Source organism: Crinia signifera, chromosome 9, assembly GCF_055691185.1.
Source record: "Crinia signifera chromosome 9, ASM5569118v1, whole genome shotgun sequence".
Lineage (NCBI taxonomy): Eukaryota > Metazoa > Chordata > Amphibia > Anura > Myobatrachidae > Crinia > Crinia signifera.
In genome coordinates, this window is record NC_139225.1 from 1,498,806 (window position 1) to 1,512,529 (window position 13,724).

Here is a 13,724-nt window from a genome sequence, read left to right on the forward strand (position 1 = left end):
GGGCAGGCGGCAACAGTAGAGCGAGTGGCAGCCGTGTGTGTGGGGGAGTGTCTTGGCAGTGTGACCTCTGACTTTATGTCACACTGGGCCAAGTCGCTCGCCGAGTCGGGAACAGTTGGGCAGCATCTGAGCGGCATTTGACTACGCATGCACAGTCCAATCCCGGGACTGAAATCACAGCAATTTTTGGGTCAAATCCCGGGATCCCGATACACTAGGAAGGATTGGCTACACTAGGCTGCACCCCTGCAAGTACCCCGTGGAAGCCCACCCCAGTTTGGGAAGTCATCTATTATTTTCCCCTCAATAGTTTCCACCACAAATGTCAAGTGTTGAAGGACTTCTCAATGGTGACCCTTTGATGACCACACCTACAGTACTCCTAGAATTTGGTCCATTACTAGGTGTGTGCACCAGAGCGCAGGGATCTGTAGGTGGCACCATCGCCCATGTGCAGTAAATCTGCCCATGTGAATCCTCCAGGAGTTGCTCCCATGCTGCCGCCACCACTGCCAGCTTCAAGCACATTCAGGAGCGGGCATGGGGTTATACGTCACCTGAACCACTGACCTTCTACTCCTGCAGAACAGGAAGTCTGAAAACAAACTGCAGAAGTCCTGATGTACTGTATCCACTTCTCAAAACTCCCCATCCACCCAAATGACATATTATTTTTTTTTATATTTGGGCTGAGAATGAAGAGACGCAGATGCGGAATAGTATAGACAACTCTTTACAAAATATACATTATTAAGATATCACATAAGAACATTAGGCCAAAACAAAAAACACCCTGGACGCAAATTACGCCTTTATGCCACTGTAGAGCAACGCACACTGCTCCACGCAATGGTTCGGTATGTACTACGAAAATCTGTTCCCTGAAGGGCTTACACTCTAATAGATTGCAAAAATGACCACATATCAAGAATGTGTTAACTAAGCAAAGGCACTGAGGTAACGCTAGCTGCTGCTGTTGCTTTCAGAGATAGATTGGTAAGGTCTGGCCTGTAAAACCTCAGTAATATTACCCTACTGGTATCTGACCACTATCGCCTCCCCGGAGCCCATCCCTGTAATAAATAGTATTGGACAGTTTGGGGGTAAAGTTGGCTGACAGGATAAAAACATGAAGAATAGGAGGTGGGAGAGAGGACTGTTCTCTCCAGGCACTTTGTCCGCTGCTAAATGTCCATCGTTGCAGAGCTCCGAAAGTACTTGGGTTTTATGCAGGAAAATGGTGCAGGCGGCCATTCCGGTCATCTCCTTCAGGGAAGGCTGCTGATGTCTCTCCTGGGAGGGGGACCCGCTGGCTTTGTACAGTTGTCATTGGCTTTTCCTTCAAACATCATAATTCTGGAAAACATACAAATAACAGACGAAATGTTATAGGGGAAAAAGCTGCTGATATTTATTTATTAGCAGTTTCTTATATAGCACACACATATTACGCAGCGCTGTACAGAGTATAGTTGAACATTAACATCAGTCCCTGCCCCAGTGGAGCTTACAATCTATATTCCCTACCACATGTACATGGACACACAGACATTCTAGGGTTCGTTTTTTTGTTGGGAGCCAATTGATCTACCAGTATATTTTTGGATTGTAAGAGGAAACCGGAGTACCCAGAGGAAACCCACGCAAGTACGGGGAGAATATACAAACTGCACACAGTTAGAGCCATGGGCAAGGGCGTAACTACCATAGGTGCAGGGGGGGCAGCTCCTATGTGGCCCAGAGCTGAGAGGGGCCCACTTTGCCTGTCAAAGTATCATGTGCTGTATACATTTTTCAGCATAAGTTGGTCAATAGGGGCCCTTACAAAATGTTGCTATGGGGCCCACATGTACATAGTTACGCCACTGGCCATGGGCCTCAGTGCTGTGATTCTAACCATTACACCTTCCGTGCAGATATTTTAAGTTGTAGGTAGAACAGAACGTTTGGTAAATATCAGCTAATGAGTGTTACACATAGATTCACAATGTGTTCCACCAACAACAGTTCCATATAATATACACAGGACCAGACATATCTGCGGCTGTTACCCGTAGTACTACCTGATGATACCATCTCACAGAACGAGGCGTCAACAGATGTATGAATCCAGCAATCGTCTCACACACGGACAGAAGGTGACTGGTTGGTAGTGTATTTCTCTACAAGGCTTGATACATGGCGCCCGATATGAGACAGAACAGAAAATCCTGGAAACAGAGCTATATACTGTGTGTGTGTATATATATATATATATCTCAGTATATATATCAGGGTTGCAGAAAATCGGGTCCTCCTCCCGGCCCCCCGGAAAGGTGGGCAACCCTCCCGGATTCCGGGGGACCAACACGCCACCCCCCGATTGCGGTGTCTTCCCCATACCTTTGGATTGAAATCCATCAATCCGCGGGACTCAAAGGAGGGGGCGGAGCTAAAATCGCGTCATTTTAGCCCCTCCACGGAGATCCGTGAATTGGGGGTTTTACCATCCTGGGGGCGGGGCTTAATGATGTAAAGCTCAAGCCCCGCCCCCCGAACTGCAGCTGGAAGTCTCCTCTCCGGCAACCCTGCTATATATATAACTCAGTGCTTCTCTGGGCAGCTGATAAATGACTGCAATGATCTATACTAAGGCTTAATTACTGCTGGTGTCAGTGGTAAATGGCTTCTCTCCAACATTATAAATCTATTGTAACAGGCCGCGTGGTTTATTTGATAACACGGCGGAGCCTGCTCTGGCCGGCTGTACACTGCACATTGTCTAATGACCAGTGCCAGATTAAGCCTTCGGGGGGCCCGGGGTACTTTAGCCAGGGGGGCCCCCACATTACTGGCCGCACACTGCATGGGAGAATATTACACTGTCAAAACACAGAGTAAAGGCAGTATAAACTTGGTCAATGGGTAACTGCATATATATACACACACATACACATAAATACATACCATATGAAAAGCCTGTGTTTGTCCCTCTGCACCTTACTCTGTAGGAGACCTCACAGTCCTAGTGCTGCCTTTGATTAAAAACCCTCCCATGACTAAGCTGCTGCTGCTGTTCTCCATGGGCATGTAATGAGCTCCACCAATTAGAGCTCAGCACAATCCTCTCAGCCTCTGCCCTCTGGTTTAAAGTGTCATGGGACTTAGACAACTCCCAGGAATGCACTGCACACTTGTGCAATCAGTGTGCCTTGGCTCCTGATGCTCAGCACCATTAATCATTGGCACATTGTCACATTGGCAGATAGGTGAAGCTGCAGCACTACCCCACTCCCATGCACAAAACATTTAGCTTAAAAAAAAAAAAAAATTTTTTTTTTTTTGAAAAATACGTGCCAACCACAGGGGGCCCCTAGCAAGTGGGGGGCCCAGGGGCACTGACCCCTTGTGCCTCCATTATAATCCGGCCCTGCTAATGACTAATGATATATCTGTAGCTCATTGACAGCTGTGTGCATCCAATATGTCTGACCGACACTGTCCACAGGTCAGCCCTGCTATATAGTGTCTCCCTTTGTGTACATGCGAACCGTCGACCACCTGTGCATTGGATGCAGCCCCGCCGACACTGACATCACAGCTGGGCGGGCCAATTTAAATGCCCGCCCAAATGTGATGTGTGGCTTGACATATTGAGCGACAGATTAGGTGTATAGCTTACCAATTGGCTGCTTGGTCAGGGCAATGGCCAGTCAGCCGCTTTATCTTTGTACCCGGCATAAGACAACCAATCAGATTCTAGTTGAAGTGTTTCAAAGAAATTACCAATGAATAGCGAACCCCTGAGTCATTGCTAGGGGTTCTTTCTGCCCAATATAGAACAATCATGGTTCAGCTTCTACTCCTGGTGAACCGCCGCAGGTCTACTGGGACGGAGCAGCGGGATGCAATGATCCGCCATTTATCAGTTCTATATAGTTATATTCACACCAGTTCCACACTCCCTCCCGTCCTCTTCGCTCTGCCACCGACCGCCCCCTGACCTCTCACCTAATCCCCTCCTCCCACTTCCGTGTCCAAGACTTCTCTTGCGCTGCCCCCTGCACTGTAACAACCTCCCGCTACCCATCAGGCTTTCTGATTCCCTTACCTCCTTCAAGCGCTCCCTCAAAACCCACTTCTTCCGACTGGCCTATCCCTCCTCCCCCTAACCTCCTTCGCTCCTCCTATCCTGCCTACCCTACCCCTCCATCCATTCCCATCCGTTCCTACTTATCCTATTGTTTTTCGTTCGTCCACCCACCTATTTTTAGTATGTTAACTCTTATGAGTAGGGTCCTCCTTCCTCACGTACTCACCCTACCTCTTTACCTCACCTGTGCTCCTGTCCTGTTCTTCCCTTCCTCTACTTCATCTTCAGTCTCCTCGACAATTTCCACACCTACTTCTGAACTGATGCTGATTTTTGTTCTACCAGCTATACCCCTATTTATACTGTATTTTATCAACACACCCTGTACGGTACCTTGTCATTTGTTTTTTGTTTGCTATGTACGGCGCTGCGGACACTTTGTGGCGCCTTATAAATAAACAAACTACTACTACTAGTTCACTGTAATGAAATAGCCGGCGCTGGGAGCTGATCTCATCTCCCAGCGCCGGCTCAGGACCCGCCTCCAGTGCCATCACCAGCCTGGCAATATGCTGGGTACTGATGGAAGTGGAAAAGGGTTACAGACCCGGTCACAACCAGGTTGGGGCTGGATACAAACTCCCGGGTGCGACCTGGCTATTTGGTATAAAAGCCGTATTAGGGGCCGATACTGGTTCTCGTGGAGTGAACCGAATTTGCGTCCTGCCCCGATGGTCAGGGATTGCGCATATCTGTGCAGGTGCAAACTGCGACTGCAAGCAGCTTCGGTGATTACAGTGTCGCCAGGCTGTTCGCAGCAGGGAGGGAGGGAAGGGGGCGGGCAGGGGCGGTGGCGGCGCTGGGCATTCCCATGGGTATGTGGGCAGGCTGATTCCTGCCGGGGGTGGGCGGGAGACGTCACATGATCTCAGCCTCAGACCCTGTCTTTAAATATAAGTCTGTCTCCGGCCATCGCATGATTTCTCCTGCTGCGGGCACATGCGAGGGGTGTGCCTTCATAACAGGAGGGGGCGAGGATGCACCAGGGCGGTGTCACATGGACTTCGCAGCTTCCCGAATCAGTCAGAATGACCCCTTTGGCGTGCACCCAGCAACAGACTTAACAATGTGTCTTAGTAAAAGATGGAGTGAGCCTGTTTGTAATAAATGAGGGAGTAACGCATTAAAAAACAAAGCTGGAGAACAGGGATCACACAGCTGTAACATTCCTGGGATGGACGCCCGTCCCCGAATATACACTTGGCACATAGATATTGGCTGCAGTAACATGTAATCTGCTGGGTGGGATACAGGGCAAGGCCACAGACTTACCGCAAACCACTATTAAATCATTCACAATAGAGAATATTTCATTACTGCGGCCCAAACTCCAGAACGGTGCCAGAGAAGAGACGCGGTGACAGCTGCGGTGTCTGTGACTGTGCGTTTGGGAACTTTATTTCTATAACATTCATAGCGCCTTCTTAACGGAGCCATATCACTTAGCGGAGGATGCCGCGACTTGACACCTGGAGAAATCATGTGACAATGTAAGGGGGAAAAATACACCTATTCTTTTTGCATGCAGGGTAAATACTGGCTGCTTTAGCATGTTACCCACAAATGCTGCACAGCTTTTCTTCTTACACTGCTTTTTAGATTTGAGTTTGGACTTGCTCTTCACCCATCTAAGGGCCCGATTCAGAGTTGATCACTGATGTGCGGATTTGCAATCTGTTCGATTATCAAATGACTGTGCTTGCCTACGGATCGTAGCGCGCCTGCATGAGCAAATACAGTGAAAGGATCTATTAGCAATCCATCGCTAATTGTCTGATATGGAGTCAGCTGTTTTCTGCACTAATAAATCCCCCCCACCTGCAGTGCACAAAGTGTATAGTAGTTTCCTGCATAAATCTCCCCTTTGTGGCTCAATGAATGTGAATAATAACACATAGCTAGTTTGCTAACACATATCAATGCTGAAAGGTGAATGGGGAGCGGGGAATTGGGATCCGATTTGGTAAATATTATTGATTCAGAAGGTGGAAAAAAAAGTGCTGCAGTACCACATAAGGCCAGGAGATGGCAATACAAAGCCAAACCAGTCTCCGTTGCTTTAGTCTTAGAAAACATTAAGGTACTTGTGTATTAGCACGAAGCCCACTAAGCAAATTGCTTAGTGGGCGATTCTGCATAAAAAATATCACATCACATCGGATGCGATTTTTGCATGCGATCACATGCGATTTTCGTATGTAATTTATTCACTTCTCTTTTTTACCCGCGGGCGGTGCGATGACATTGCATCGCACGCAAAAATCGCATGTGATCGCATGCAATTTTATAGGGTGCGATGCCATTTACTTTACTATAGACTTATATGAGATGCAATGTGATTTAGGCACCATAGTGGGGGGGCACTATCCACACCACCCCAAAGCGTGGCGAGCAGCGGCGGAACGCGTCCTCCCGACCTTTTCATACCCCCACTATCCACGTCAGAAAGGGAAGAAGTTATCTTTCAAATAGTACCTCATTTATCAATTTTGGTCAAGTATCACCTTCTAGAAATAATATATATGATATAAAATATATATAATTCTATTAATTCATTTGATGTTGTACATTACCTGCATTTATAACAATAAAATAAAAATTGTTTTTGAAAAATATATATATATAATTCTCCGAGTGCTTCAACAACATGGAAGGAGGCATTGCAGCCAGTTCCTCCCTCCTGTTGTCCCCTGATCCCCTCTTCAGAGAGTGAGAGACACAGAGCTCCCATTTGGGCACCCCCTGGGAATGCATTGAAATAGCCTGTTCCTGCTGGGAGAGCACAGAACGCAGATTGTTGAGAGTCTAGGCGCTGTGCCACATCTGAGCCAGGCTCACACACACCAGAGGCTGACACCCCTTCCTTCCACACCATGGTAATGCTCCGGCAGATAATAGCTGATAACAGAGAGGTGAAGGGGAGAGAAGGATGGAAACAGGGACAGGGAAGGGAGGGTACCCTGACAAAGACTCGCAGTGTTCCCCAGGCTGGGCTGAGGTGTAACTGGAGGCACAGAGGAGACTCTGAGGGCACAGAACCTGCTGTGTGTGACTGTGTTACTGGAGCTTTATTCTCAGCAAGGTGACATGTTACCTGATCACAAAGACCCCACTTTATCCTTTTCCATAGAAGCGTTCCCAAGTCCAGGGAGCACATTCCACTGCGCCGCTGCTTTGTGCAGTGATAACGAGTACCTCCACACATGACTGATACCGAGTACCTCCACACATGACTGATACCGAGTACCTCCACACATGAGTGATGCCGAGTACCTCCACACATGACTGATACCGAGTACCTCCACACATGAGTGATGCCGAGTACCTCCACACATGACTGATACCGAGTTCCTCAACACATGACTGATACCGAGTACCTCCACACATGACTGATACCGAGTACCTCCACACATGACTGATACCGAGTACCGCCACACATGACTGATACCGAGTACCTCCACACATGACTGATACCGAGTACCTCCGCACATGACTGATACCGAGTACCTCCACACATGACTGATACCGAGTACCTCCACACATGACTGATACCGAGTACCTCCACAAATGAGTGATACCGAGTACCTCCACACATGACTGATACCGAGTACCTCCACACATGACTGATACCGAGTACCTCCACACATGACTGATACCGAGTACCTCCACACATGACTGATACCGAGTACCTCCACACATGACTGATACCGAGTACTTCCACACATGACTGATACCGAGTACCTCCACACATGACTGATACCGAGTACTTCCACACATGACTGATACCGAGTACCTCCACACATGACTGATACCGAGTACCTCCACACATGACTGATACCGAGTACCTCCACACATGACTGATACCGAGTACCTCCACACATGACTGATACCGAGTACCTCCACACATGACTGATACCGAGTACCTCCACACATGACTGATACCGAGTACCTCCACACATGACTGATACCGAGTACCCCCACACATGACTGATACCGAGTACCTCCACACATGACTGATACCGAGTACCTCCACAAATGAGTGATACCGAGTACCTCCACACATGACTGATACCGAGTACCTCCACACATGACTGATACCGAGTACCTCCACACATGACTGATACCGAGTACCTCCACACATGACTGATACCGAGTACCTCCACACATGACTGATACCGAGTACCTCCACAAATGAGTGATACCGAGTACCTCCACACATGACTGATACCGAGTACCTCCACACATGACTGATACCGAGTACCTCCACACATGACTGATACCGAGTACCTCCACACATGACTGATACCGAGTACTTCCACACATGACTGATACCGAGTACCTCCACACATGACTGATACCAAGTACTTCCACACATGACTGATACCGAGTACCTCCACACATGACTGATACCGAGTACCTCCACACATGACTGATACCGAGTACCTCCGCACATGACTGATACCGAGTACCTCCACACATGACTGATACCGAGTACCTCCACACATGACTGATACCGAGTACCTCCACAAATGAGTGATACCGAGTACCTCCACACATGACTGATACCGAGTACCTCCACACATGACTGATACCGAGTACCTCCACACATGACTGATACCGAGTACCTCCACACATGACTGATACCGAGTACCTCCACACATGACTGATACCGAGTACTTCCACACATGACTGATACCGAGTACCTCCACACATGACTGATACCGAGTACTTCCACACATGACTGATACCGAGTACCTCCACACATGACTGATACCGAGTACCTCCACACATGACTGATACCGAGTACCTCCACACATGACTGATACCGAGTACCTCCACACATGACTGATACCGAGTACCTCCACACATGACTGATACCGAGTACCTCCACACATGACTGATACCGAGTACCTCCACACATGACTGATACCGAGTACCCCCACACATGACTGATACCGAGTACCTCCACACATGACTGATACCGAGTACCTCCACAAATGAGTGATACCGAGTACCTCCACACATGACTGATACCGAGTACCTCCACACATGACTGATACCGAGTACCTCCACACATGACTGATACCGAGTACCTCCACACATGACTGATACCGAGTACCTCCACACATGACTGATACCGAGTACCTCCACAAATGAGTGATACCGAGTACCTCCACACATGACTGATACCGAGTACCTCCACACATGACTGATACCGAGTACCTCCACACATGACTGATACCGAGTACCTCCACACATGACTGATACCGAGTACTTCCACACATGACTGATACCGAGTACCTCCACACATGACTGATACCAAGTACTTCCACACATGACTGATACCGAGTACCTCCACACATGACTGATACCGAGTACCTCCACACATGACTGATACCGAGTACCTCCACACATGACTGATACCGAGTACCTCCACACGTGACTGATACCGAGTACCTCCACACATGACTGATACCGAGTACCTCCACACGTGACTGATACCGAGTACCTCCACACATGACTGATACCAAGTACCTCCACACATGACTGATACCGAGTACCTCCACACATGAGTGATACCGAGTACCTCCACACATGACTGATACCGAGTACCTCCACACATGACTGATACCGAGTACCTCCACACGTGACTGATACCGAGTACCTCCACACGTGACTGATACCGAGTACCTCCACACGTGACTGATACCGAGTACCTCCACACATGACTGATACCAAGTACTTCCACACATGACTGATACCGAGTACCTCCACACATGACTGATACCGAGTACCTCCACACATGACTGATACCGAGTACCTCCACACATGACTGATACCGAGTACCTCCACACGTGACTGATACCGAGTACCTCCACACGTGACTGATACCGAGTACCTCCACACGTGACTGATACCGAGTACCTCCACACATGACTGATACCGAGTACCTCCACACGTGACTGATACCGAGTACCTCCACACGTGACTGATACCGAGTACCTCCACACGTGACTGATACCGAGTACCTCCACACATGACTGATACCGAGTACCTCCACACATGACTGATACCGAGTACCTCCACACACGACTGATACCGAGTACCTCCACACATGACTGATACCAAGTACCTCCACACATGACTGATACCGAGTACCTCCACACATGACTGATACCGAGTACCTCCACACATGAGTGATGGATAGACCCTACGTAACATACCGGCCTGCGTCACCGGCTTCCCCATGTAGTGTCTGGCTTTGGTGCCAACAAATAACCATAGCGCCCACTTCAAGATTAAGAGCCCAATTCAGACCTGCTCGCTAGGCAGCATACATCCCCCCACCCCCCCCCACCGAGCGAATCCCAGCACTAGCATGTAAGCGGATCTGCACACTTACACACCCACTCGCATGCGGAATTAGAAATCATTCGATGGTCGCTTTGTGAACGTCCCGTCGTGTGTGAAACATGCGCAAACCAGCGCCATCAGCCAGGGAGGCGAATTGTGAACTGAGCAAGGTGTATCCAACTTTGGAGAGAGATAAAGTACCCACCAATCAGCTCCTGACGTGTCACAGACTGTGCTTGATTGGTCGGTATTCATCTCTCTCTACTGTATCACTCTCCAAGGCCTCAGTCTATTTGAGTAGCAGCTGAAACAGAATCAGTAAAACTCGTTCATCTTCAATGTTTCCTGCACGAGCCCGAAATCTAGGAAAAGCGCCAGAGAGATAATACCCCTGAGAACCCCAGGAGCCCCGGAACGCACCCCAAACACTCCCTGTGTTCATAGGTCAAATGGGCTGTGGGCATAGAGGGTATATCTGGGCAGATTGGGGGTTAGATTGGCACATCGGGGTGCTGCTGGGGGGGGGGACATAGCTATTTTTTAAATGTATCTTTCAGATGGCATGATGGGAAAGATGGGCCAGAAGGAAGGGCAACATGGCAGGTATCTTGGGTGGTTGAGGATCGTAGACCACACAGGACATAACCTATCTTTGGCATTGTGGGCCTAATTCACACGGAACACAAGGCTGTGAATTCGCACAGCGGCTGATTATTGATACACTGCGCAAGCGTACGGCTCTCACTATGACGCCGTCCTGCTACTTTTTCATAACGCCCGCCATTAGCAAGGTGATTGTCAGGAAGTAGGTGGGATTTCACTCTAGCGGGCGATGGCTTAACTGAACGCTGGTCGTGCTAAATTGCGGACGTAAAATTAATAAAAATTAAATAAATAAATTCATGCTATAAATATACATGTTGTAAACATAATTCTTATTGAAAGCCAAAATATCCCGTCTCTGATTTTATTATTTATTTATTAACAGTTTCTTTTATAGCGCATACATATTCCACAGCACTGTACAGAGACTATTATTACCAGTTATTATATAGCGCACACATATTCCGCAGCGCTGTACAGAGAATATTATCACCAGTTATTATATAGCGCACACATATTCCACAGCGCTGTACAGAGAATATTATTACCAGTTATTATATAGCACACTCATATTCTGCAGCGCTGTACAGGGAATATTATTACCAGTTATTATATAGCGCACACATATTCCGCAGCGCTGTACAGAGAATATTATTACCAGTTATTATATAGCGCACACATATTCCGCAGCGCTGTACAGAGAATATTATTACTAGTTATTATTTAGCGCACACATATTCCACAGCGCTGTACAGAGACTATTATTACCAGTTAGTTATATAGCGCACACATATTCCGCAGCGCTGTACAGAGACTATTATTACCAGTTATTATATAGCGCACACATATTCCGCAGCGCTGTACAGAGAATATTATTACCAGTTATTATATAGCGCACACATATTCCGCAGCGCTGTACAGAGACTATTATTACCAGTTAATATATAGCGCACACATATTCCGCAGCGCTGTACAGAGAATATTATTACCAGTTATTATATAGCGAGCACATATTCCGCTGCGCTATACAGAGATTATTATTACCAGTTATTTATATAGTGCACACATATTCCGCAGCGCTGTACAGAGACTATTATTACCAGTTATTATATAGCGCACACATATTCCACAGCGCTGTACAGAGACTATTATTACCAGTTAATATATAGCGCACACATATTCCGCAGCGCTGTACAGAGAATATTATTACCAGTTATTTATATAGTGCACACATATTCCACAGCACTGTACAGAGTATATTATTACCAGTTATTATATAGCGCACACATATTCCGCAGCGCTGTACAGAGAATATTACCAGTTATTATATAGCGTACACATATTCCACAGCGCAGTACAGAGACTATTATTACCAGTTATTATATAGCACACACATATTCCGCAGCGCTGTACAGAGAATATTATTACCAGTTATTATATAGCGCACACATATTCCACAGCGCTGTACAGAGAATATTATTACCAGTTATTATATAGCGCACACATATTCCGCAGCGCTGTACAGAGAATATTATTACCAGTTATTATATAGCGCACACATATTCCGCAGCGCTGTACAGAGACTATTATTACCAGTTATTATATAGCGCACACATATTCCGCAGCGCTGTACAGAGACTATTATTACCAGTTATTATATAGCGCACACATATTCCGCAGCGCTGTACAGAGACTATTATTACCAGTTATTATATAGCGCACACATATTCCGCAGTGCTGTACAGAGAATATTATTACCAGTTATTATATAGCGCACACATATTCCGCAGCGCTGTACAGAGACTATTATTACCAGTTATTATATAGCGCACACATATTCCGCAGCGCTGTACAGAGACTATTATTACCAGTTATTATATAGCGCACACATATTCCGCAGCGCTGTACAGAGACAATTATTACCAGTTATTATATAGTGCACACATATTCCGCAGCGCTGTACAGAGACAATTATTACCAGTTATTATATAGCGCACACATATTCCGCAGCGCTGTACAGAGACTATTATTACCAGTTATTATATAGCGCACACATATTCCGCAGCGCTGCACAGAGACTATTATTACCAGTTATTTATATAGCGCACACATATTCCACAGCGCTGTACAGAGACTATTATTACCAGTTATTATATAGCGCACACATATTCCGCAGCGCTGTACAGAGAATATTATTACCAGTTATTATATAGCGCACACATATTCCGCAGCGCTGTACAGAGACTATTATTACCAGTTATTATACAGCGCACACATATTCCGCAGCGCTGTACAGAGACTATTATTACCAGTTATTTATATAGCGCACACATATTCCGCAGTGCTGTACAGAGAATATTATTACCAGTTATTATATAGCGCACACATATTCCGCAGCGCTGTACAGAGACTATTATTACCAGTTATTTATATAGCGCACACATATTCCGCAGCACTGTACAGAGAATATTATTACCAGTTATTATATAGCACACACATATTCCGCAGCGCTGTACAGAGACTATTATTACCAGTTATTATATAGCGCACACATATTCCGCAGCGCTGTACAGAGACTATTATTACCAGTTATTATATAGCACACACATATTCCGCAGCGCTGTACAGAGACTAT

At 46.8% G+C, this 13,724-nt stretch overlaps 1 protein-coding gene across 1 annotated transcript in view; it reads right to left on the reverse strand.

Moving 5' to 3' along the window:
* Window positions 1–717: 717 nt before the first annotated feature.
* Window positions 718–13,724, reverse strand: part of AIF1L (allograft inflammatory factor 1 like) — an 89,602-nt gene continuing 76,595 nt past the window's right edge. The window contains exon 6 of the mRNA XM_083160866.1: window positions 718–1,356. Within this exon, the coding sequence (XP_083016992.1) occupies window positions 1,269–1,356 (88 nt within the window). The 3' untranslated portion in view covers window positions 718–1,268. The remainder of the gene's footprint in view (window positions 1,357–13,724) is intronic.